Source organism: Dicentrarchus labrax, unplaced genomic scaffold (genome assembly GCF_905237075.1).
Source record: "Dicentrarchus labrax unplaced genomic scaffold, dlabrax2021, whole genome shotgun sequence".
Taxonomy (NCBI): domain Eukaryota; kingdom Metazoa; phylum Chordata; class Actinopteri; family Moronidae; genus Dicentrarchus; species Dicentrarchus labrax.
Genome location: NW_026136704.1, coordinates 9,004,212 through 9,032,202, shown reverse-complemented (window position 1 = coordinate 9,032,202; position 27,991 = coordinate 9,004,212). Strand labels below are relative to the sequence as shown.

At 43.5% G+C, this 27,991-nt stretch overlaps 1 protein-coding gene across 1 annotated transcript in view; it reads left to right on the top strand.

The window, feature by feature from the left end:
* The window catches only part of LOC127362019 (calsyntenin-2-like), a 241,269-nt gene that overhangs the window by 188,215 nt on the left and 25,063 nt on the right, over positions 1 to 27,991 (top strand). The window contains exons 9-10 of the mRNA XM_051397268.1: positions 20,384 to 20,546; positions 27,406 to 27,572. Coding sequence (XP_051253228.1) covers positions 20,384 to 20,546; positions 27,406 to 27,572 — 330 coding nt within the window. The remainder of the gene's footprint in view (positions 1 to 20,383; positions 20,547 to 27,405; positions 27,573 to 27,991) is intronic.

Below are 27,991 nucleotides of genomic sequence, written 5' to 3'. Positions count from 1 at the left end.
GGATGACAGTCTGGTTTGTAGTGCCCTATTTATTAAAGGAAAACCTTATTTTGGTTCATTCTCTCAGTCATTTATTCATTCTCTCAGCTTTGCAACTGACAAATATATTTTATTTTTTTTATTTTTTACAAATTTTGTAGTTTGTGTCCATCATTAATCAGAGTGCAAAAGTCTGGTTTCGTACCTTTTCTCTGCTGCTATTTTACATCTTTCTGTAACACGTACACACTCACACATTGCATTTCTCTCCTCATGGGAGGGGTCCTGTTGAATGATAGATGACTCCTACTAAAGAGCCTGCTAAATTTAGAGCACTGCCGCACCAACTGGCTCCAAAGAGCATGATGGGCACGGGCACACACACACACACACACACACACACACACACACACACACGCACACACACACACACACACACACACATACACACACAGGTTTTTGAAGGGTCTTCCGGACTGTCTGTTCGATGTACATGCAGACTTACCCTCTACCCCCATGGAAACCTGTTTGAACATCAGTTCTTGTCTTCTCTGTCCACCTGAGCCCCCTGCCCACATACACAATTTACCTGCCCACTTTTTTGGAGATACATAGATGTTTTTCTCTGTATGTTTGTGTGTGTGTGTGTGTGTGTGTGTGTGTGTGTGTGTGTGTGTGTGTGTTCAGAGCCAATATCTTAAGAGCTCACTGTTTACCCAGCTCAGAGCTAATATCTCACAGCTTTACTCACAAATACTGTAACCGCTGTCCAGCTGCACCTCGAGAGTGAGGGGGTGACTCACATAGGCCTTTATATGCGATCGTCCATGCCACTCTATCTGTAAAATTGTACCAACTAGAGCTTAGAGTTATTTTGTGTCAAATTCCCTATCATCCCCTATCTGCTACTCACACAGCACATATTCATAAAAAGTGGATTTATTGCAAACAACACAATAGCCATCCCTGGATTTTTGATATTGATTGGCAGTCATGCAAATGGCCTTGTTTGTATTCAGGTGGAGGATCTTATTGACAGTATGAATCAATAACCACAGAAAGATGAAAGGGTTCAGGAAGAGGGCAGAGGAAGTAAAGGAATGATAAAAGAGATAGAAAAGATAGGTGAAAGAGAGAAACACCTCAGGGGACAGAGAGATGGAGAAGAAGGATGTGGGAAACAAAGGGAAGAAATGTCAGAAATGGCTTCCCGCTGGGACACATGCCAATATGTAACATATTGGGGGGAGTAGCTGGAATAAACAGAAATAGACAATAAACAATAGAACAACAACAGCCCTAATTGTTATTGCTGATATCATTCAAACACAATCTGTCGGCTACATTTGGTGAGCAAGACACACAGGATGACAGACAGACATGAGATTGATACAGTCACGCTGGGTGTAAATAATATGCAAAATAATAATTTAATAAGTGTAATCAGAGCATGCAGGTTCCATCATTCCAATCCTCTCAGTATGATATTACTCATTCATCACAGACAACATTATCTTCTCTTATATTCTGCAGAGGTGTCTCTCAACCTCCGCTATCACAGTCTGCTTCGCAAATGAAATCAGCCTTTATTACAAATACATTTTCCAAAACCCCGTTCCAAGCAGTTTTCCATCATCTTTATTCCTTTCACATCCCACTATCCCTGGATTATATTGCCTACCCTTTATGAGAGTGGGAAGTACCGTAGGTCTTAGATAGGTGGAAATCATGCTGGAGAGGCCACTAAATGACAGGGTGGAGGAGAAATGGCTTTTATTACCTCGCTGACTCTGACTGTGTGTGCGTGTTTGTGTGTGTGTTGTGCAGAGTGGTATAGATAGTTATGAGTGTGTTTGTGTAATTGTGCACAGTGGTGTGTCACATTCCTTATACATGTCAGTGAGTGGAGGTCGAGAGCCGTGTGTGTGTGTGAGAGAGACTGCTCATACACATGTGTTTGACGTGTGTATTCAGCAGAGGTATTTTAGTTTAAGTCTTGTCTTAATGGTCTAAAAACATAGTCCAAGTCAAGTAACAAGTCTTTAGTAATAAGTACAAGCTGAGTCTCAAGTCCTTCATGACAAGTCCAATTTAAGTTTCATGTCATTTGTGGCAAGTTAAAGTCAAGTGTCATTTCATCCATGACAAACTCATAAGTCCTTCAGGACAATCTTAAGTCTCGAATTCATCATGACAAGTCAAATCTAAAATCAGCTGAGATACCCTAAGTCAAGTCTTAAGTAATTCATGACATGCCCAAGTCAAGTCCTAAGTATTTTGCATCAAGTCTAAGATAAGATAAGATGATAAGATGTTCCTTACAAGTCCTTTGTGAGAAGTCTAAATCAGGTTTTAATCATTATCTTTTGTGTCATGTTTTAGTCTCAAGTCTTTCATGGCATATCCATGTCAAGTCTCAAGTTATTTGAGACAAGCCATTTAACAGCAAGAATAACATCATGTCTCCAGTCCCCAAGGAAAAGTCAAGTCATAATTATTAAAAAGAGAAAGTTCAGTTCCTGAAGTCCTTCAGTCAGGCATTTCAACACTAAGAGCTGGGTTAATTATGCTTTTTTCACATAAGTAAGGCCAAGTCTCAATTCTGGATCTCTAATATGTAGTAATTCTGTGTGTGGAATGTGTGAGTATATGTAAGGATGAAAAGAAATCTGTATTAAATTATACTTGTGTCCCTGTGTCCCTGACTTTGTAGGTCTTTGTGTGCATGAGGCGCTTATGTGTGTGCGCTGTACAGAAGTAATGCACTCGTTCACTCATTTTGGTGCCCACAGTATGTGCGTAGGTGTCTGTGTGTGAGTTTCTGAGAAACTGTAGACCTTTGATATCACTTTGTGGTAAAAGGGAGCACCAAAGCCAAATAAAAGAAAATAACAGCACAGTAAAAGCTGCTGTTCTGTGCCATTCATCATATTAATCTGGACCAAATGGGTTCGCTGAATCCCCTCCTCTAGCGAATCTCTCCCTTTACCCTTCGCCCTTTCCTCCCTCTCACTTTCTGTGTTTTTTTCCCCCCTACCTATTTGTCTTACTTTCTGGCCAAATAACACTCCCAAACTCTTGGACCAGACTTTCTGCCTACCCAAATAGTTTTTAAGAGAGAAAGTTTATGTGCAGTGCAGCTCTTGCCTCCGACTGGCTAAAGCACTGCCTGGATTGAGGGTGGCTGTCAGAATCTGCAGTGAAGATTTATTGTACACATCTCACCCTGACCTTAAGTGTGGTAAGAGAAAAGGATGAGAAAGAGAGATGAATTGAAGAAGAGATAGAGACAGAGAGCTGGAGGAATAAGCGAGCCCGGTAGAGGGCTAGTAAATTTGGCGTAGGAGTATCGACGACGCACGTGTTGTCAGGGTTTAGGTAATCAAGAGGAGGTGTATGATGGATGTAGTGTGGGAGTAGGTGAGATGGCATGATGCTGCCCCTCCGGCCCAAAGTATGTCTCCTTCCACCGCTCTGCTAAAGGTCTAAAGGTCTGTGGCAACTTTCACCACTGCTTGGTTTGTACTGACAGTTTAAACCTGTGGGACCATGTTTTTCTTTTTTTTTCTCTCACTGAGGCTGCTGTTGTTGCACAATCTCTTCTCTCTCTGTTACCTTTCTCCCTCACCCAGACGTCCGCCTTCCCTCACTGTCACAGTCGTTTCCTCTATTGTGATATATTTAAAGACAGCAGTCGCCAAGTGGCTCCAGGAGAGTGACTCATGGTGTCTGCCAGACGGATGCAACACACATATCCAGCATCAGGCATGCATTAATTAATGAGTTAAGGCCTTACAGGGAATCAGCACTACATACCACCGACATACTATGATGCCTGAATATGCGTCTGCCCACCACCCCTGTAGCTATACCTAAATCACCAGGCGAAAAGAAACTTTTCTTTGGAACTTAGCAGGTTTATTGAATCATTCTCGCTTCATGAGCCAAGGATTAGACTGTTAGAGATTTCCATATGCAGATGTCACATGGCTCAGAAAAGGTCAACATGGAAATATCTGCGGACATGTACTGAAAATGAACAAATACAATGCCTCAGAGGTGTAGTGCGATCATCCACAATCTCCACAACAGTGGAGGCTGTATGTGCAAAGTAGTGCATGCTAATGTCACAAAAAAAACACTACCTGTTGCCATGGCACTTACAGCCAAAATCACAAAGTAGGTGTTTTTCCGTTGCACCCCACAAGAAGGTAAGGTTGTTCACCTTGATGACATGCCTTAGGAGCTGGCCACTAACAAAGTGAAATCCTGTCACCTGCAGCTTTTTAACATCTCACTGTGACGGTCTTTGTACTTTTCCTCCCTGCAATGTTTAAAACGGATCCGCTGACCAAATAGCACAGAATATGTTCATATCTGTGATTAGAGCTGTTTTTATCCCTCTCCCTCCGGCTGGCAACAAGATGTCAAACATCCTACCATCTATTGTTTGGCTGCCAACAACAAAGATGATATAAAATGCTGATATAAAAATGTATAGAAACTGCTGTTTGCATTTTTTAAGTGTGATGTTAGTAATAGAAATATTTTCTGAATATTTGAAGTTGAAGTTTCCCCCCTGTGACATTACAATACTGACAATGGCCCCAAGCCAATTTGAGTTTGAGACCATCACTATTTTGAAAGTTAAGAAGATAACTTTAAAGCCAGTTACTGCACAAGGTCTAAAATAATAAGTTGGAATGGCAAGATGCTTTCATTGCTTTCTTCCATTTTACTGGCTTTCGGTCCACCCCTCATGGCCATCATTCAACCCAAACAAAGCCATGACTTTGTTTTGCTTTAATTGTAGCCTAAAGGTGTGATTACTTTGAATGCACCTTCCAGGCTCTCAAACGTCAAGGGCCCAGCTCCTCCCTCCTTACAAATCACTTAAACCCCTGCACATCTCATACACACAGTAGAGCCCCTGGTGCAAGTGTTAGACTTTAGTGCACTCCTGGTTCCATTTCAAACCAATGGCTACGACACTCAGATCTGAGGGTTTATGTCTGACTTGAATTTAAAGCACTATAGCAACAGGCTTAAGTGTTGCAGCATGTTTGCATTTTTATACCATATGAGCGCAGACTGGGAAATAAAAGGAGAGGATGATGAAAAAGACTGGGTTACACTGTAAGGGCAGACAAATGATTAACTAATTATTGGCCACGTATCACTTGGTTCATATCATTTAGCTCTAATATGAGTAGAAAATCCTTCCATCCCACATATCCAGCTGCAAATTCAAATCCCAAAATACTGACTACAAGCCCAAAATATTGCCTGTTTACAACCTGTCTAAAAATATCACTGTCAGGGCTCAAACACTGGATACTGATACAGACAGTGGTAATTCACAGCTGAAGCTACAAAGCAGCTAGATTTTGTGGTGCAGCTGCTGAGATGCCATGCCCGGCTGAGTTTTACTACTGGAGATCAACTGGGGTGAAATAAGGTAATCCCAGTTTCTGTAACTGAATATTCTGTTTGCTAACAGACCCAAAAGAAAATACTTCAGTGACCCATGGATCCAAAAAGTTTAGGACTAAATCTAGCGCTTAGAAATTATATAAGAAAATGTGTTTGTGTAAGTGTGTGGCTTTTTTTTTTTTAAGACATCTAGAAATTTAAAGGAAAAGCTGCTAGACTGAAAGTTTGACTTTAAAGTAAAATTGCCTTTTTGTTTTGCTTTAACGTTCTCCCAATTCACCATTTTTTTAATCATCATATGCTTGGCACATAAACCTTATTTCAGCACGACAAAAAAGCACATCAGTGATTTTCTTTTTAATAACTTTTTTGGCACTGTAAAACAATGACATTCTGAAAATCAAAGTGGATACGTTTAGGTGAACAGTGGGTAAGATGTTTAACCATACAAGCTGGGTATTGTTACTGCCTATTTGACTTACGCCAGACATTAAACCATTCCACAGTGAGTGCGTGTTCAATATCTTTTGTTTTCCATTAGATTTTATGGTAGTCTGAAAATGTCCTCCTGCTGGGTTTTAAATATTCTGTCTACCTTTTTTTTCCCTTGGATCTGCGTAGTACTTTTGTTTTCTTTGTTCTCACCCTCTGTTCCTGGTTTGTAATAGACTTGTTCTATTCATAGGAGATTATAAAAGAAACATGCAAGGTAATCAGAAGCGCTTCTGATAGATAATTAGCTGTTGTCCCACAAATCAACACCTCTCCTGAGCTCCTGACGGGCATTTGGAGAGAATTAGAAATCTATTTAAACATTATGTGCAGTAAACTCCCAATGCTGACACTGTGAGCCATCCCTCAGACGAAATCGAGACAACAATGCAATCGGTGTCTACCCTGTTGATATCATCTTGAGCCCTGTTTTTTTTAGTCAAGATTTATTTTATTATGACAAATTGGCACCATTGAAAGTATTTATTAGCTATAAGCAGTTTGTATTTGCAACGTAACCATAAATATACAGAATCAATTGGTACTGAAGGAAACTTGACCTGATTATTCTCAGGCAAGTTGGGGATTTAAAAGGTGCATCTTTTCTCTTCGATGTCAATAGACCTTTTTCACAACAGCCATTTCGACATTAAATAGTGGGCCACTGGTTCTCAAACTATGGTACCTGTACCACTGGTAGTGAGGAAGAATCTCTGGAATATTTAAAATGTGTTTCGTATGAAAATACTTAACCAATGAGATTGCTGAAATGTAATTAAGACTATGTTTTGCATTTCCTGTAATATTTTGTTTCAATATCACCCTGCTACAAAGTCACCTTAATGCACGTAGCGCATTCATAAATCCATGATTAGTTATGAGCTCAAATGTGATGACAAATGTTTTAGAAACACTGTAGTAGGCTAAACAGAGGTGTAACTATATGTGAACTATAATTATTAATTTTCCATTTAGTGTAGCAGAGCATTTCCAGTGAGCCAGCATGTACAATAGCAGCACCCTGACTCTGTTTGACCTGAATGGAAAAGAACCTAATTAGTATCATTGGTAACTTTGTTTACCCTACTATTTCACATTAAAATAGCTGCTGTGAAAAAGGGTCTATACAGGAGTAAGTGCAAGTCAGACTGAATCTAAAATGTGTGTAACATGTCGGTGTGTTCAGATTGAACTGAGTTGTGACTCCAACTACAATTTTTGACGCAAACTCTGGCAATCTGGCGCTGAGGGTTTTAAAGTACCTTAATTTCCTCCATGATTTGTGTGCCCAGGCATTGCTGACTGTGTTGATAAATGGGACAAATCATTGGGCCAATCTTTAATAACTGACTTTCTGTTATTTTCAGAACACCGGCATGCACTTGTCTCTTCCCCTCCAAGGAAGTTTCCACTTTGTCCATCAACAGTTTTAAATTGGTTAAAATCACAGTTTTCTTTACAATTAGAGGACAGGTTGATGCAGAAGTTTATTTTGGTGACTCAAAGCAAACTGCTCTACTGAAGTATTTTTCATTAATGATCAACAAAAGCTCACAAAAAAATTATTTTTATTTTAGCACTAAACATCAAAAGGTAACTTGACCGCAGTTTGGAGTCACAGATGTTAAAGTTTCCAGTTAGTGTTATGTGTGAAAAGTGTGTTATTGTGTATAATATAAAAACTGGGAGGTATAACAAAAGCTTTTACTTCTGAGGTACTTAAATGTCAAGGGTACTGCTGTTCTGAAAGAACTTACACCACTGTGAAAATTGTGTCCTGTCAGATATGCAGTGCATCACCAGAAAAGATAGATGAGGGCAGATGAGTGGTGTGTGACTTGCCCTTCAGGCACCAGAATAAACTTTGATGCTGATGATACAAGATAAGTAGGTCACAAAAACTTTTCAGTGAAATAGTTCTGTCTGTTCATTTGTCATACATCACTGTGAGCCCTGAATGGACTAAAAGGAAACAAAATGTTGGTCTTTACAAACCAAGGAAACTAAATCCAATATAAGATAGACTGGCAGATGACCTGTAGCATCAACCAGGGCTCAATTTAAACTCAGGACATTAGATGCTACATACATTGTATTAGATGCATTTTAGACCACTTAACCACTGGGACGCCCCCAAATTTGTAATATTACACAGTATTTCTCTCCACTCTAAGCATTCTATTGCTTTATATAAACCCAACTGGGCGAGAAAGTCAATGTGATCAGTCTCACTAAAATTGCCATGCAGCCCAAAAACCCGGTGGATGTTAACGTGTGTGTGTGTGTGTTTGAGTGCGTGCACATAATGTATGTGTGTGCGTGTATATGTGCGTGTGGCCCATTATGAGCTTGTGGAGAGGTCATCTGGCTGTTGACTCCCAGTCTCTGCCGGGAGCGGCTGCATAATTGCTACTCTAATTAGTCTCTTTTGCCAGCCAGTAATTCATAGTCACCTTCAAGTGCTTCCCCCATACACGCACACACACACACACAGACATGCATACAGTACATGAATACACACACACACATACACACATTTAGCAGAAACCGTTCCTCCACTATCACTTTCTTTTAATTGTTTTTTTCTATTTTTGTAATTATAGGCTTTCAGACACCCAATTTTGGATGCTTACAACAATTGACATGATAATGGTTTCCATGTTGACACTGAGTTGACGATGATTTATGGCAATTATGTCTTAGCAAACAGCACTTTTGTTAATGAAGGTGGAGGCTAAGTATTTTTGAGGCCAGACAGACAGGACTGGATGAGAGCCTTAGCTTTAATGATACCAACATTCATTGAGCAGTTAGACAACAATTTGCAACATTATGTCTGATTTTATACAATCTGTAGAACCACGTTAGCATATGGAGTGTCTGTTGATGCTGAAAGAGACAAAACACCTCAATTTTAAGGCTCCAAAATTCTTGGAATACTTAATTTTTTTTTTTTTTGCTAGGTTTGGGCGAGTGTCTCGCTCGCTATATGCTGCAGTCATCGTCACCACTAATTCTGCAGTATAGACAGCTTGTGCTTATTTACACTGTTAAACCAGTTAATTAAAATTTGTAAAATTGGAATTTTTATTTGTATTGTGAAAACAAAATACCCAGTAGAAAGTATTTAATCAACAATATGTTTTAACTTACACAAGTGAGTTTGTGTTACCAACTTATTTACTATTTTCAGTTGTCCGGTTCAACACATTCTTTAATTTGAAATAACATCGCATTACAGTGTACTTTGCTGCTACAGCCCCAACTGATAACTACTGCTAGCCAGTGTTAGTAAAGCTTTTTTTGTTTCTACTGTTTCTAAATTACGCATGTGACGGATAAAGATTTCTATGGTTTTGGTTTCAACATACTGTACCTCCATACCAGGAAACATGTTTGTTGTTTCCTACTTTTTGGTTCCATTACCATCCAGTACCTGGCCATCTCCACACTATATATAACAGCAGGCATTAGTCGGGCAGCAGTGACTTGTTGTCTTGTTGTCTTGTTGTCTTGTTGTCTTGTTGTCAACATGAGCTGGCCAGGCAACCAGTGGAGACTGCAGGAGGTCACTGATCCCAGCCAATAGTCCCTGTCATTTTTAGTTTTTTGGACAGATTTGACAAACAAGATATATAATGTGTTAATTAATGAGCTTTAGAGTGGCTTGAAGGTGGATTTTGATTCCTTTGGACAGAGGCCAGTGTGTTGGTCAAGGACAATGGCAAGAGTATTTGTACCTCCTCTTATTCATATCTTTTGGGAGGCAATGAAACTAGAGCGCCTCGAGAAACTCACATTAAAGAAGGGAGAACTCCAAACAGGACATTCTTTCTCTGAGGTGGCAGCTACCCACTGAACTGCTACATTTATAAATATATTGCTAAACTAACTGCCATTTGCAATAATACTGCTTTCACATATGAAGGAGCATCATTGTGCTGCTCCTGACAAACAGTTATAAAAATGAAGTAACTTAATTGAATTAAATTGTACAAAACTTAACTGTGATATCCCTCTACTTGTTACAATGCTCATTTCCAGGTTAATTTGGTACCATCCAATCCCAACCCCCCTAGCCAATGCAATTCCTTCATTCCACACCCCTGCTCTCACTTTGCCTCTACAGTAACTTTCTCATTCCTTCCCTGGCTCCTCCTCCCCTCCCGTCCTTAAAGTCACCTTCTTTCCACTGCTCATCAATCTCAGTTGTGGATCCTTCCTCCTGCAGGCCCTATAGGCTCTCCTCCCCCCTTAACTCCCTCCCTCCACCTCTAGTACTTCCTCCTTCTTCCATCTTTCCCTCTCTCTCTCCTCAGTCCTGTCCCCCACCTCCAGACTATACAAGCTAAGAATAACCTAATGTTTATAGGCATTTTTTCTGTCTTTGTCTGGTCAGTCCTACACATAACTTCATGTGGGTACACCTGTACAATCTAATGACCCTGTAACAAATTCTATCATTGTGGAGCTTCATATGTACTTATTTAGTGTATAGTTTGAGGCAGTAGTTTTTGTGAAGAAACCAGTGTTACTTCAACTTAAAACTGATCAAAATACCTAGATTAACCTACGATACAGTGATTGCTCAAAATTAGCAAAGAGCTTAGTTTATAAGTCTGGGCACAGACCATTGTCAGTATATATAATGGGCGTGGAAGTGTCAAACCAGCATTCTATGTAAAGGCCAGCAGGGGGAGCTCCATTGGCTGCAATACAAAACGATACCATGCACTCTTATGGTGAAAAAGACTTCTCACTTGATTTATTATCTCAGTAAAAGTTTTCGAATGAGTTTATGGTTTTAATCGCTAGTTTAAAGCCACGTATGCTTTTGGGCATGGCTACCTTATGATTGACAGGTCATTCTCAGTGAGTCTGTCCAGCGCACTGAACTCAGATCAAACTGTCAAACTAGGCAGTGCTGATCAAATACGAATGTAGCAAGCCGTGCTACAGACGGGGTTCCCCAGCACACAAAACTCCCGGACCAGACTGTCGGTTCACGCAACTCTTTATTTGAGGCACAAAATGCAGCTGTACCGCTGCGGCAGCTTCCGCCCAGAGGCCTGTCTTTCGGCGTGTGTCTCTCCCGGATCCAGCACACTACTGCCAAGATAAAAGGTAGAGTCATCAGACAATCATTGGCAGGTGAGGTAATCAACTCACCTGGTGCCACTCTCCCAGGCCTTCCCCACACCTCTCCCTCCTGCAGCTGAGCGCAAACCACGCCCACCTCCACATACCCCCCACCGCCCGATTTAGGCCGGGGCGTCATCCGGCCTAACCTACTCCCCCCCTCCCCATAGGAGCGGGAGAGAAAGTCGGCCACGGCCATCTGCGCCCCCGGTCTATGGACCACCCTGAATTTAAATGGCTGTAGGGCCAGATACCACCGAGTGATCCGGGCGTTGGCATCTTTCATGCGGTGGAGCCACTGGAGGGGGGCATGGTCCGAACAGAGGGTGAACGAGCGCCCCAGCAGGTAATAACGCAGAGCCTCGACCGCCCACCGGATCGCCAAGCACTCCTTCTCGATCGTGCTATACCGAGACTCCCTCTCCGACAGCTTCCGGCTGATGTATAACACCGGGCGGTCGACACCCTGCACCTGCTGGGACAGAACGGCCCCCAGCCCTCTGTTCGAAGCGTCAGTCTGCAGGATAAAGGGGAGACAGAAGTTAGGTGTGTGAAGAAGAGGCTTCCCACAGAGAGTTTGTTTTACCTTCTCAAACGCCAGCTGACACTGCTCCGTCCACTGGACCGGATCTGAGGCACCCTTTCGAGTGAGGTCGGTCAGGGGGCTGGTCAGGTCTGCAAAGTGCGGAATGAACCGCCGGTAATAACCTGCCAGCCCCAGGAACCGCCTCACCTCCTTTTTGGTCTTGGGCCGTGGGCTGGCTGCAATTGCTGCTGTCTTGTCTACCTGAGGACGCACCTGCCCACTGCCCAAGTGGTACCCCAAATACTGTACCTCCCTCCGTCCAACTGCACACTTCTTCGGGTTGGCAGTGAGCCCCGCCTGCCTCAGTGACTCGAGCACCGCCGCCACACTCTGCACATGCTCCCGCCAGCTGTTACTATGGATGATAACGTCATCCAAGTAGGCGGCCGCATACGCAGAGTGCGGACGCAGGACCCGGTCCATGAGACGCTGGAAAGTGGCTGGGGCCCCAAACAACCCGAAAGGAAGTGTGACAAATTGGTACAATCCATACAGAGTGGAGAAGGCCGTTTTTTCCTTAGACTCTGGAGACAAGGGAATCTGCCAATAGCCCTTGGTTAAATCCAGTGTCGTGAAAAAGCGAGCAGTGCCTAACCGATCCAGGAGCTCGTCGACCCGAGGCATCGGATAAGCATCAAACCGTGACACATCATTCACCTTGCGATAGTCCACACAGAACCGAATAGACCCATCCTTCTTAAGTACCAGAACAATGGGGCTACACCAGGCACTGTTGGACTCTTCTATTACCCCCATCTCCAGCATGGCCTTCAATTCCTTCTGAACCACCTTTCTTTTGTGTTCAGGTAACCGATAGGGCCGTGAACGCACTGTCACGCCCGGGTGAGTCTCAACATGATGCTGTATGAGATTTGTGCGTCCTGGCAGGGGGGAGAACACGTCAGCAAAACGCTGTTGCAACGCGGCAACGTCTGCTCTCTGGGACGGTGTGAGATGGTCACCACAATGGAGTGAGGCAGGATTGGTGGAATTTGGGACCTCAGGCCCCAACTCATCTCTCTCTTTCACCGTGGTCACCAGAGAAACAGGCTCCGCCTCTCTCCACGCTTTAAGGAGATTGAGATGGTAAATCTGTGCTGCACCTCCCCTGTCAGAACGCCCAACCTCATAATCGACATCACCCACTCGCCGTGTGACCACAAAGGGCCCTTGCCACTTGGCGAGTAATTTGGAGCTGGAAGAAGGGAGTAATACAAGTACTTTGTCTCCCGGTGCAAATTGTCTGAGTCTAGTTCCTCTGTTGTACAGGCGCTGTTGACGCTCCTGGGCCCTGAGCAAATTCTCCCGTGACAACCGGCCCAATGTGTGGAGTTTTGCTCTCAGGTCCAGGACGTACTGAACCTCATTTTTACTTGGGCTCGGACCTTCCTCCCAGCTTTCTTTAACAAGGTCCAGAACCCCCCGTGGTGTCCTGCCAAACAGCAGTTCAAAGGGAGAAAATCCCGTTGAGGCCTGGGGCACCTCGCGCACTGCAAACAACAGAGGATCTAGCCACCTATCCCAATTACGGCCGTCATCGTGCACAAACTTACGGATCATGGACTTCAGGGTTTTGTTCAGACGCTCGACAAGGCCGTCGGTCTGAGGGTGGTACACACTAGTCCGAATTGACCTGATGCCCAATAACCCATAAAGTTCCCGGAGTGTACGTGACATAAACGAGGTGCCCTGGTCCGTTAGGATTTCTTTTGGGATCCCAACTCGGGAGATGACCTGGAACAGTGCCTGTGCCACACTCTTTGCAGAGATTGTGCGCAGAGGCACCGCTTCCGGATATCGAGTTGCATAATCCACTAGGACTAATACAAAGCGATATCCTCGTGCGATCCGGTGAAATGGCCCGATGAGGTCCATGCCAATACGCTCAAATGGAACCTCCATGAGTGGTAATGGGCGCAAAGGCGCTCTCGGGATGGCCGGTTGGTTAACCAACTGACATTCCGGGCAAGATGCACACCAGCGGCGTACATCTGCCCTAATGCCAGGCCAATAGAATCGGGCCATTATCCGGTTAAGTGTCTTCTCATACCCCATATGCCCCGCCATTGGGTTATAATGAGCCGCCTGGAAAACTGTTTCCCGGCGGCTTTCCGGCACCAACAACTGGGTGATTTCCTCTGCTGACTGAGTGTCACGACTCACTCTGTATAACCTGTCCCTAACCATTGCAAAATGCGGATATGTCTGCGCTGCGTCAGGGTGCACCAACTGACCATCAATTTGTATCACTTGGTCAAAGGCAAAGCGTAGAGTATTGTCGCGAGACTGCTCGAGTGGAAAATCTTCCGTGGAGCGCAACATGGGGACCTGTGGAGCCTCTGGCGGAGGCACCACAGATCCCCCCTCCCCCTCTGCAGCGTCGGACAACCTCGCGTCACCACTGAGCACAGCGCACATATCCCATGCCCCTACCGGCCGTGAACGCACCCCCGCACACTGCCCCACTAATCGATTAAACCCAGGCCAATCCGTGCCCAAAATCAGGGGGTGCGTCAGGCGGGAACTAACCGCAGCCTTAACAATATGCTTTTTACCCATATATCTAATTTCCACGGGTACAACCGGGTATCTGTGAATATCCCCATGTACACATCTAATGTCCACCCACGATGCCTCTACCAAAGCCCCGGGTCGAACCAGGTGCTGATGAATTATAGACTGCGTGCAGCCCGAATCCACCATTGCCTGATGTATACCCCCTTGGATCCTTACCGGGACGCTGTATGTCCCTCCTGGACCGGGGGAGGGTGTTGGTGGGCCAGCAACCCGGACCACCTGTCCGACCTCCATGAGAGGGCACTCCCTGCAGAAATGCCCGGGCTGCCCGCACCGCCAACACTCCTGCCCTGACGCCTGAGGAACCCTCTGTGGGCCGAGAGCGGCACCCGTAGCGGCTGGACCCTGGGAAGGAGAGAGAGAAGAGGTTTGGTTACTGCGTGGCAGAGGGAGAGGCCGGGCAACAGTTTCCAGCCGGGGGGTAAGCGGGGGTGGGGGTCTCCTGCGGGGCGCCGGCACGGGTCGGGCGGGTGCAGAGGGCCGCCTCTCCGGAGCTCGGTCCCCACCGTAGACAGCCAGATGATCCTCGGCGAGGGTGATGGCGGCCTCCAAATCCGCCGGTCGGTGGCACCGCACCCACTCCGCGGTCCCGGTCGGGAGCCCCTCCACAAACTGCTCCAGCACCACCAGCTCCAGCATCAGCCTCTCACCGCTGGATCCCCCCGGCTGCAGCCACCTGGTGGCAGCGTCCTTCAGCTGCTGCGCAAAGACGAATGGACGGTCAGAGGATCCCAGTGTGGCGGACCGGAACCGGCGGCGGTGATCCTCGGGGGAAAAACCCATCCTGTCTAGGATGGCTCTTTTGACGATCCGGAACTCCCCCCGAGCAGAAGCTGGCAGGCCGAGCGCCGCAGTCTGGGACTCTCCTGACAGCAGGGGGAGCAGGCGCACGGCCCACTCCGCCGCCGGCCAGCCACAGGCCTCCGCCGTCGCCTCAAACATTTCGAGGAAGGTTTGGGGGTCATCCGCCGCTGTCATCCGGTGCATGGTGATGCCGGAAAAGGAGGAGCATGGAGGGGATGGAGACTGTGCCCCCGACCGGGCCAGCAGTCCCTCCAGCAGCTGGTTCTGCTTCCCCGCCTGGTTCTGGAGTGCCTCCAAATGCCGTCTATTTGTTGCCGTCTGCTGGCTGTGTATTGCCGTGATCTGCCCCAGCATCTCTCCCAGCAGTGTGATCAGCTGTGATGGCTGCTCCGTAGGCGGCTGCGGGACCGGCTGCGGAGGTGGCTGCTGTGGAGGCTGCTGCATGGGCGGTTGTGGATCGGACATTTCCGTGTGCTGCCCCACGTTGGGCGCCAGTGTAGCAAGCCGTGCTACAGACGGGGTTCCCCAGCACACAAAACTCCCGGACCAGACTGTCGGTTCACGCAACTCTTTATTTGAGGCACAAAATGCAGCTGTACCGCTGCGGCAGCTTCCGCCCAGAGGCCTGTCTTTCGGCGTGTGTCTCTCCCGGATCCAGCACACTACTGCCAAGATAAAAGGTAGAGTCATCAGACAATCATTGGCAGGTGAGGTAATCAACTCACCTGGTGCCACTCTCCCAGGCCTTCCCCACACCTCTCCCTCCTGCAGCTGAGCGCAAACCACGCCCACCTCCACAACGAATAAGATTCTGTTACTGCGTTGCCCATTTCTCACCGAAAATCATTTCACGGGGTGACGTCCCGATAGGTTCACACAAGACACAGACAAAATATTTAGCTGATTTCAAAAGGAGACAGTTAGCTTAGATTTGCATAGCAGGGGAAACCTGCTAGCCTGAGTGAGCGCTTCTAGGTCTGATGCGCCTCAGGCAAATTTAGTCTTCATACTAAGCTAACCTATGCCTGGTTCTAGCTTCATATTTACCATACAGAAATGAGAGTGGTATTGATCTTCTCATCAAAAGATTGGCAAGAAACCAAACAAGTGTATTTTCCAATAAGTCAAACGGTTTCTTTAATGATTTGCTGCTTTGCTCCGTTGTTGCTGTTTCCTGAGTTGTAGGCATATCTTTCAGTGTAATAAAGGTAATAGCTTTAAGTCTTTCCCTCTCTTCCTGCCCCACTTTGTTCTTAAAGTCTTTTATTATATCATTTATTTTTCTTTATGCTCTCTTTTCCTCCCTCTCTTCCTTTCATCTCCACCCTCCCTCTTTCCCTCGCTGTCATCTCTCTGCCCTGCCACCTTCCAATCTCAGATCACCTCATCTCTCCTCATTCTTCTACCTTTTCTATCTCGTTCCTCCATCTGTTGTTTGAAGTTAGAAGGTTGGGTTGGGTGACAGATCTCTTTAAGACTTTCAACTCCAAAGGACTTGAGGCAACAACTCCCACAGTCAGGTTCTAATGGAGAGACAGGCAAAGAAGAAAAGCGACCAAATAAACTGCAGAGAGAAAAAGAGAGTGAGATAGAGGGGGCAGATAGCAATTTTGTTTTCTTCTCGCCATCGAGTGCCCCAAGAGATGATGAAGGATCTTTGATGTGTGATGATTCCATTCTCTCTCTCTTTCACTTTCTTTTCTTTGTCCTCTGGTTGTTTCACGTCCTCCCTCTCCTTTGTTTGTGTGGTTATTTATTTCATTCATTCCTTCCGTCTGTCAATTTGCATGAAGCAGAGACATAGGAAAGTGGAGGGATTGGGGAATACAAAACTTTTTGGCTTTGCTTTCATAAGCAAGGCAAGAGCTGCTCTTCTAAACTTTAACTTTGGCTTTGAAGTTTTTGAAGTTGACACTTAATGGTGCTGGGTTGATGTCTGTGCATTCATGTATGTGTGGCTGTTTGTGGGTAGGCATTATTACAAGTGGTATATCCTTGTGGAATCACTGCCTCACTCTTTCTTACACAAACACACTCCCCCATATACACATGTGCACACACTCGCAGTGGCCCGTGGCTTTTTGCAGTAGTGTATAGCATTGAGCTTGTGCTATAGTGGATGGTTCTCTCAGTCCTGATTCCGACCCCTACATACACAGAGTAAACACACACACAACAAAGTTTCTCCATCGGTGTCCAGCTGGTGTCTTCCCATGCATAGTAGTGCTTCTATTCTCTCAAGCTCTAATCATTTTTCTGACAAGAAACTGAACTTTTGTGCCATCTCCACTACATTAAGTTAACATTAAGTTTACCATTTCTATCAACCCGACAATCATTCAGTGAAGTTCTTCATAATGTTTGGGGGTTGTTTCAATGCTGCTGGTTGCAGTTTAGCTACTGAGTTTCTGGAAATTAAGATGATATTTTTTTATCTTGTGGACACAAGATATGGATCTGGTTCACAATGTTTGAACACTAAAGTTATTATTATAACTAATATATTGCACTAAAGATAATGCACACCTCTCGTAGTCCTGAAAGATTATATTGTTTTCTCTTAGGGCACAACATATTACTTTGTTCACACATGATCTGTATCTTGCAACATTGTAACATGACAAAAAAAATCTTTCAGGACTTCAGGTTTGGCTGGACAGTGAGAGTAAAGCTGTGCTACTGCTTAAATCAAAAGATTTTTTTCTCTGAATAGCAGCCATTTTAGGACATCTCAGACTAATTTTGCAAGCCTAGATTCACATACTCAATGTTATACTTTGTCAATATCAGGTCCACTTAGGAGGGTAGAGTTATTAACAAAAGCAGTATATCAATGACAGCCAGCACTGTAGTCAGACCACCTTCGTCGAATCCAAGGCCAGGACTGATGGAGAGTAAAGACTGAGTCCAAAAGGGTCCAAATGAGAGTGACAGAGTCAAGGCCAAGACAGACAAAAAAATGGTCTTGCCATTGCCAGTGAGATGAGTTTTGGCAGCAAGGCATTTGCAAGTGACATTGACCAATGTTGGCCAATGTCAATGCCTGTTCTAGATGGATTTTTAATTAAACCAATGACCATTTTCTGTTTTGGAAGAGAAAAAACATCTGGACTTCTATAATATTTGGTGAGACCAATGGCCAAGTCAGAGACGATTCAGAGTACAAATACAGAGTCAGAGACAATAGAAAATATGCCTCAAACTTGTTATTGTTGCAAAGCGACTTTTACAATCCCTTAACTAAATATCTCATAACCACACTAGCTGTGTCAAGGGCTGGCTCAACCTAAACTGAGACTTAACCCAAAATACACCCTATACCCCGAATTCACACTAAACATGACATATCAGCACCTAAACATTATTGTCCATTTATTTGATTCATACCAACTCCGTTTGGTGGTGCCTGTCCACAGCTACACTAACTGCCATGCTGAAAAGACAGCCACTGTGTATTCACCAGTATATTCAAAAGGGAACATCTCTTCCTTAAGACAGACAAGTGCCAGACATCAAAAACTCTATATTAGCCATCAGCAACTTAGGACTAAGAATACCTATGTCAGTTCAACCCAGACACAAGCTCTTCCTGTGCTTTACTGAGTAGTATTGACATGTGTGGCTACATAACGCTCCCACTCTTCCTATTTCTGAGAGAGATCTTCAACTGACATCCCAACCTGGCAGAGGCAGCCTCTTCTTGGGCAAGAGCGCCTCGGCATCTCCCTTTGAAGCCTGCAAGAGGAAGTCACCCACTAGGCACTCGGATCCCATATGGACCCGAGTTCACAACAGGGAAGAAGGGGTAGAGCATGGGAGGGGACTGTCTGCATGTGTAAATGTCAGAGGGATTAGCGTATCTGTGTGTGCATGTGATTAGAGATAACTGGTTAGACACATTGGAATAAAATCGAGGCAACTGTAGGTGCAGTGTTCCTTGTATGTGTTTATGCATGTCCTAACAGCCTAACTTACTAATCAAAGTCAGTCCCATCAGTATCAGTCACATCTGCAGCACGATCAGATCCACAAGCAGATGACTCCCCCTCCCATTGATTCTGAGCTCCAACTCAGCACATCGACATGCTGCATATGTGTTAAGCAGCTGTGCAGAATGATCACCAATAGACCAGATGTTGTATCTTGCACCTCAATAGCAGCGAAAATGAACCGGATTGATTAGGACTCCCATCTGCTGCGCAAGCACAGTGTTAATAAGCAGGCTGCAGAGCATTCTTCATTAGAGAGGGAGGTTATCCAAGGCTAAGTGTTCAAAGGCTGTACCAGGTTATATCAGAGGTGTTGAGAGTAAGAGGTGAAGCACGGCCCAATGAGTGTTGGCACTGCCGAGGTAAAGCCCTAAAGCAGAGGAAGAGGAAGGAGGGACAGATGTACTCAGAGCCAAACAGTCAGGTATGAGTGGGCTAGTGCAATCAATTAAGTTGCACAGCAAGGCAGGGTAAATGGTCAAGCATGCTGCAGAGTGTCACAGTCAAGCACTTTTCAGAAGAGGTTAAACAGGTAATGTACTAATGCATTTCAGTAAGTGGTAAGCTCAGCGGAAACCATTCGGTTTTAAAACTTCACAAGCCAAGAATTAATACAATAAAATGCAGCTGTTTTTTCACAAGAAATCACAAGGTGGAGCTATAATAGAAAAACCATCCCTCCTGACTGTAAATTCCCATCATTGGCATAAAGAGGAAAATACATTTGATTTTCCAGTGCCACTTTGCTTGATCTATCATTGCTACTAGTGGTCTGCCAAAAAAAGTTTGCACCTTTTAAACAAGTTTTATGATGAAACGAAAGGGACTAAAAGAGAAATAGCAGAGCAAAGAATGAGAGGGTCATGCCCAGGGAAAAAAAACAATGGTGGTGTGCGTGTGTGTGTGTTTGCTTCTTTCTTTTTACATCTTCTCACCAGAATGGTTGAGAGAAATGCACAACACAGTGTCTGTGTAGGATTTGTAGTGTGTGTGTAGGGGGTGAACGATTTGGATTTGCTGTTGTGAGTCAGATATGGAGAAATCATCCACCAGAGAACAATCCACACAGTACACGCCTACCAGTCTGACTCAGTTTTACATTATTCACAACTGTAGCAGTCTGTAGTGCATCCACTTAATGCCAACACAACTGAACACCTATGGGAGATTATAGCTACTGCCAGATATATTCTAATGTTACACTCTGCAAGAAAGTAAATAAGTGTTTTAATTTCCCACTGTGTCAACTAGCCTTTTCCTTTAAAGGCGGTTAGCTACAGCAGCCAAGTGTTAAATTATATTCCAGTTATCATTTAAGTTATGCAAGAAGAGCTGAGGGCTACATATCCACATATGACACACTCTCTGTTTCTCTCTCTGACAGATCTGTGACAAGGAGTGGCATTACTACGTCATCAATGTAGAGTTCCCAGTGGTGACGCTCTACGTGGACGGAGTGACCTACGACCCCTACCTGGTGACTGACGACTGGCCCATCCACCCCTCACAGATAGATGTGCAGCTCACAGTCGGTGCCTGCTGGCAAGGTGAGAGGACGAAGCTGAGTGTTGATGCTGATGAAGATGATGCCAGTGGTGATAATGAAACAGTGAAAATCCCACAACTGAAAGAAAAGTTTAACATAAAAGTCACAGTTAAATGAGGTACACTGGGTATTCTGCTGATGAAATACAGCTTCTATACCATTCAAGTTTAGGAATATGAATAATAATGTCTGAAGTATTATTACTAAGGGACTTACTGAGTGTGGAACATGTTCTTTGGCCTTGAATGAACAATGTAATTAAGAAAAGCACTTAGCTTGCCTTTGACAAATGATTGAACCTGAAGTCTGAATGAAGGCGTACAATTAAACTGCCCTCCACAGTGATAGCTGCCACTAATTGCACAAGGGTAGAAGAAAGGCCACTTTTTCACACAGTACAGAATACCATTGATTTGATAGCCCAAATGAGACTGCTCAGTGACACAGCCTCAGATAAGGAGTCAAGATATCTTTTCATGAAGGAGCAGGAGCAGGTCATCTTGTGTTGCTTTCATCTGCAACAGTGACCCCCCCCCCCACTCCTCCTCCTCCTCCTGCCCTCCCATTTCTTTCACTGAACGCTGCTAGCCTTTAGAAGGATTAAAAGGGCCTTAAATAAAAAAGGGAGTTCAGAGACTATTTAAGCTTTTCTAGTTGGGGGCTAAGCCTCAGTAAAGAGTTCTAAGGGTGATACTGAAATCACAACATAAGCTATTAGCCACAACAGATTGCCTTTTCAAAGCACTGAGCGTTGAGTGTCCAGCACATTGATTGCAAACGTGTTGCAAAGATGAGCTTATTTATTGTCTAACTGGCTCCTGAAGCTTCAGCTGTGAATGTGTCTTTAGAATAGTGGGTTTATCTCTGCTTTCTATTGTACTGCTGAATGTCTACAGACAAACTGTCAAATGATGGTTTCAGAGTTCAGACAGACGTGATAGGGTGCAAATGGATGGGGAGTGAGTAAAAAAAAAGGTTTGCAAGCTCAAAACAGTACAGCTGCAAGCAACAGTGAAATTTCACAATATTTAATTAAATTTCATGATATAATTTCATGGTTCATAACATTTTAACTGGTCACTTAGCATTGTCTAAAGGAAATAAATTCTGTCCTGAGCACAGCAAATGAATATAATTTAGAATTATCTTATCTCACATATTTATCCAAAGAAATTATTCTAGTGTGGTGTGGCAAGATTTTATGGTTTTAGTCTGTAAAATCTGTAATAAAACCTGCCTCGAACTTTCATTAGGAGCTAGTTACACACATGAATCAGTTTTTATTAGAAGGGAAGCTTCAATGTCTAAAGATGATCTACAAAATAGTAGATAAAAAGGCTTTTAAATTAAATCATTTCAAATGTTCTCAGTGTTGGTCCAATATGATCAGTATAGTCTGGCTGTAACATATTGTAGCTTTTGGGTGAGAGGCAATGATAGTGACAATGACAATGATCATGTGGACTATAAACACCCACTTACTCTGAAGCTCATATTATACCTTCTGCCTCTGCCTAACCATCAGGATAAAGTTTCAGCATCTGCCCATGTGAAGCTGCTTTCAGTGTGTTTGGTTCATTTTGGTTCAGTTCTAGGTTATCGCAGGAATCTTTGCTGATAAATCAGACAGTAAAAAAGGAACTAAAACAGAGGTGTGTTGAGCTAACTCCTGCTCCATGTATTTTAGCAGTGCCCCAGTAAAGAGTGAAGGAAATGTAGTGACTATTGCTGTATAATATTAATATACAAAATGTCCCATTTCTGTCTGTTAATCTCTATTTATTATCTACACAGTCTGGCTACAGTCTGGACTACTAATGCTTATAAGCAGTTGTTTCTTTTTTGGGAGCTTTTTGTATCATCAGAGAAGATAGATAGATATATCTTATATGGTGCAGTGAAGTGGCTCATTTCATGGCTTTATGTCAGTCATGTGGGTTCATGATTCAGGATGCTGTCAGTCCATATGACCTTATGTTTACCCCTTGGTTTGCTTGTAAAATGCATCTATGAACACAAAGTGGACCCAAACTAAAAGGAAACAATCTATCTATTTTTTTTTTATTGGCTTGGAACAACTGGACCAAACTACATCTGTGAAAACCCCCTAAGAGTGCATGTGGACTAGAATTTATGACAGTAGGGACTATATACACACACTTACTGTTTTTTAATCAATGTGTATCTATTTTATTGGTTTTATTTTTACATTTTCAGAATTTTTTTTCCTCATCTGCATTAGTCTTAAATTTTTTTACTGTTTACAAATGTTGTCCGTCATCTATAAAGCACTTTCAATTGCCTTAACCTGTATGAAAGGTGCTATATGCATTAATTTTGATTTAATGATTTGGGAGAACTCCACAAAGACATCTATGTGGACCCTCACTTAAGCAAATTCAAATTCAAAGTTAACCTGTAGATACCTGTTTATGGACAAAACACATTGTTAACACTACATATAAACTGGATTGCATTGCTCATTAGCCTGCATGAGCTACAGCTGTTAGTGTGAGTCCCTGTTACAAAAAGCAGTGAATTATCGACCTGTAAAGTGTGCATTTGTACATTTTCATTCTCTCCTATTTTCTAATAGAAGGGTTGCCCCCATCCATCCTTCTTCCTTAACCTCTGAGAGTAAGTGCTGTCTGTGCAGTTTTCACACAGTCGGCCTATATTTACCCTCTGACCCGCTAAGTGTGTCCATGTTCAGAAGTGTGGAACAGTTGGGCAGCGAAAAGCAACACACTCATCTCGCCTCATTCTTCTTTTTTCTCGACTGTGTAATCACACACTGCTGCTCTGCTCAGCAGCAAGCATTCAGGAGGAAGTATTTGTGATAACACACATGCACAAATTGAAATATAAATATCTGTATACAGTATGTTAAATAAATATAGGCACACAGGTGCTGAAACAGGTACATGTGCAATAAATCAGACAGTAAATGTCAGACTCTCACATTTACACTTAAGTAATGATCCTATTTCCAGCTCACCCATGCCTCTCCAGTCTCATCTGTTGCTCTTTTGGAAATGACGCAAATAAAGCTGAGTAAAAAGAAGAGTGAAGATCTATGGAGCAAGGAGGGCGTCACAGAGCGGGCAAAGAGAGCTGACACCACGTAAAAACCAGCCTCTGTAAAGTAGAATGATCAGCGGTTTTATCACCCATATCATTCCCGCTCTGCAGCATCTCAGTAATCCCCTCTCCTCTGCGTCTCTTTTTTTACCCTCTGTCTGGGACCCTTAATGGTTTCTCTGGCCGCGGCCTAAATTGATAACATCTGTCAGGGTCGGACAGAGTGGATACGTGGACAGCTAGAGAGACGACAGGAAAAAGGGAAGAAAATGGTAACTGAGTTAAGGAGAGAGAGCAGGTAATGAATAAAGAAAGAGGAAAGAATGGGTTTGGCATAGTTTGATATTCGTGAATCCAAATGTGATCCTGTGGTTTTATAAGATGGACTCTGCTCCTTTGGTGCCTGGCAGGGTATCAGCAAGCACTTAAGCAGGAGGCTTTAAATATGCAAAGCAGCCATGGTTATTGTACTGAACTTAAATGAGAGTTAGATAACCAACATTACAGTGAAGGGCACATTGCTGACAAGTGAGATCAATGTGGGGCTGCCATACACAAATTTATGCAGAATAACCAACATCAACCATAATCAACAGATGAATGTTCTACATGATTTTTACAGCGCTTGAAACTGGCTATTGAAATTGTCTGTTCTGGCACAGCACATATGTAGTTTAAAATGATAACAGTATTAGATTTACCACTAGAAATCCTTGATAGAAAGACAAAGCAGGCTTCTCATTTCTGGACCATCAATTTCGTATTCACTGTTGCTAGCAAATTAACGTTAGCTCCAAGAGTTGGTCAACAATGTCATCTTCAGCTGATGTTTCCAGCTGACTCATGTTAAAACAAGAATCCTGTAAAAGAAGTCTTACATATGCAGTTGACATCCTAAAGCTTGTAGCTCATGTTAGAGTAAGTAAATCCACTTTTTCTAGCCTTTCGTGACACTATTTCTCTTGGCTTTGTGGTTTTGCAATGGCTAAAAACCAACTAAAAACCAACTAAAAACTAAAGGCAGCTGTCCAGAGGTTGACTGGACAGTTGTTGGCTAGACAGAAAACTAAATATGAAAAGTCAAAAAGGCAGTTACACACAATCATGCTGAGGAGGTTAGGCCTATATTCATTGAATATTTAAAGCAACAAAGAAAATGTAATGACAGAAATACGCAGGTAAGGGAGAGAGTTCAGGACTGAGAATTTTTGATAGCCACCTCCATATTTCCATCTGGCTAGTCAAGAAAAAGGTTTCATCATTCTCTTGTCTGGGAAAGCAGGCAGGCAGATGACAACCCAGTGGGCTGATATGGTCCCGTGGGTAGCTCACACAACCAGTAGGACTTTGTTGTCTGCTTCAGGGGCAATAACGGAGCTCTATCTAGCTGGCCATAGTGCACAATGTAGCTGCAGTTTAGCAATCGAAGGGATGATTCCAACTTGAATGTCTGCAGGTGCTGCAGTCCTTTTCTCGCAAGGTTTTACACCAAGAGGCAGGGCATGATAGTAGCATTGTAAAATGTTTCAAGCAATAGTCAGCTGTGTTTCCACCTGCACTGACTGAGCTTTTTCCAGAGCCAGGATATATAACTTATTAGGGCAGTGATACATGTGCCTGCACCATCAGTAGGGAATTAAGGGAGGGGTACCTGGGTCAAGCTTGGCAGTGTCTGATGAAGTGTAGCCAGGGGGTTTTGAAGTGAGGATTCCCTCAACTCCAGTTACTGTAGAATATCACAAAGTATTTCTCCTTAGTCACCAACTGGATTACCTGGTTCAAAGACTAAATTGCCATCCACCAAAATGGATAGCACTGGAAGTCGGAATTGGAAGTGAAGTAGATTTGCAAGGCTTGCCAAGCAACAAATCCAGTTGTGCATTGGACATGTCCGCCTCCTTGGATATCAATGCCTCAGTTGGCATAATCTTCAACATTAAACCTTGAAGGTTTACCCTCACAATGATACTAAGGTTTTGCAAGAAAAGGCACTGTTATCAAAGTTTTAAGAGGAGGTCTAGTGCACAGACATTTATACCTTTGATCTCCAACCTGTCTTTTGTGTTCTGCAGCTGATGGTGGTTTGCTTGGATCAAAGACATTAACATATTGAGACAAAATGTGGCCTTTTATATGTGAGAAATATCAGGATTAGACTCTTGGCGACAGTCAGTATTGCCTATGAGTGTGCACAATAGCCTCTTTTGCATGCAAGTTAGTATGCCTGTTCACCATATGCATGTGTTCTGCCAGAACAAGTTGCTTGGCAGTAAAGGGATAAAATTAGTTATATGTGAGAGGCCACTCAATGCACTACCAGAACCTGCATTTTCCAAATGGGGGTCATACTCAAGGCAGGTAGAAAGGTAAAAAAGGTTTGCACAGGACATTGAAGGTGATACGTCAGCAGCTGGCTGTAAAATTAGAGAGTAATTTAGAGCAACATGGGCTACTTTCCAGTTCGACTATGCTCCTTCATCCAATCTAATTGAGCAACCTATAGAGAATGTTCCTACAATGAAAAGGTCCTAAATGTATTGACATCTGAGTGATTGAGTGCTGCTGCTTTTCCTTCCACGCTGGTGATTGCTGTTTAGTGGGATGGAAGGCTGTTAGGTGATTGGACCATTTGCCTCATTTGCCGTATACGTATACTGGTGAACTGGAATTTCAACATACAGTAAACAGACAAGCATGCCCAGGATAACAATCTCAGTGATTGAACACACAGCAACTGGCACATGGAAGATCATGTAGAATTGTTGGCTTTTAGATAATAGCTATGGTTAACACATTCCCAACAGTGAAAAATAAGTGTAGAATATAAAAAGCCACTGTTTGCTGCCTCACTCCAACAATCACTTGGAGGCAGGTGTATGAGAGTGTCACAGAAGTATGCTAGACAGGAGAGGATAGTGAGACAGAAAAGTTTCTTGCCATGCCCCTTAGCTACATCGTTGCCCATCAGTCATTGCTTCATTTCATCTTCCAAATGTTTTTGATGTATGAACAATTTGGGATTTTTTGATAACAAATGTTATTAGGTGATATACCTTTAGTGCTTTGGTGGGTTACTGCCAGAATTGGAGAAAATTGGATAGAAGGGAAGAGGAAGTAAGGTTTTAAATACAAGGAAGGAAATGAATGGAAAGGTGAAGTTTTGATACCAAGAGCTAGTAACCTTTCAAATAATGAGTGGTTTGGAGACTCCTTTTGCTGGTATTGGCCTTTACAGAGTTCAGAGGACATACTTTAAATGTGTTGACTTTTTCCTTACCTTTATTTAGCCTGGATAGGCTGGCTGAGTAACACTTGCACTTTTACAGCAGCACCCTGTCGCTTAGTCACAGAATGGAGACACAAAACATGCATCTTAAGGCCAATTATAGCAATAATTTGGTCATCAAGACTCATAATTAAAGATTGGACAAGGTCGCTGTTAGTTTAACGTTCTCAAGAGTGTGTAGGGGACTATTATGTGCCACATACCGGTAGAAAAAAACATGACACCATGGTTATGATGGTTACTGTACTGAAAATTAACCCTAATCCACAGATTTAATATCTACTACTGCTTTGAGTGTTTTTCTGTGATCCATTGTAATGATTTTATAGAAGACGATTTGTACTGGTAGATTACTTCTAGTAGGTTTGGTTTTTGTGCACATTTTATAACCAATGGTGTCACCATAAACATCAAACAATTGTCTGCTTTAAATTCGAGAAAAGGCATTTTATGAACTGTTTTAGTGTATGTGTGTGTATGGTTGTGTGTGTAGGTGGGGAGGTGACCAAGCCTCGGTTCACTCAGTACTTCCGGGGCAGCCTATCGGGACTGACCATCCGACCAGGAAAGATTGAGAGTCAGAAAGTCATTTCCTGTCTGCAAGCCTGCAAAGAGGGACTGGACATCAACTCCCTGGAGAGTCTGGATAAGAGTATAAAGGTATTTATACACACATATACAGTCCCACAGGGGTATGCCAGAACAGTAAATTCATGTTTTAGCTATTGTACAAATCTAAATCAAAGTTACAGTGATATATATCACATGCTGAAGAAGTTGGACATGTAAGGAGACAGCAGCAATGTTCTGAGGCACATTGTGTGGGTGTTCACTCACAAAGAAGCACATAACTACCCTGCAGTCACACAGGTGCATATGACCATATACACATACACATATTCATGGTACACAGTATACCCAAAACCCAGGGATCCAGCATTTGTTATGTGACACGTCTCAGAATAGAACTTAACAGTGCTAGTACCTCAATCTTTAAAACACTGTTATTATACTTAAAACAGTTGGACTTCACAGTTGGAGTACCCCTTAGCAATTTTCTGTACCTTTTCAAAAATTTC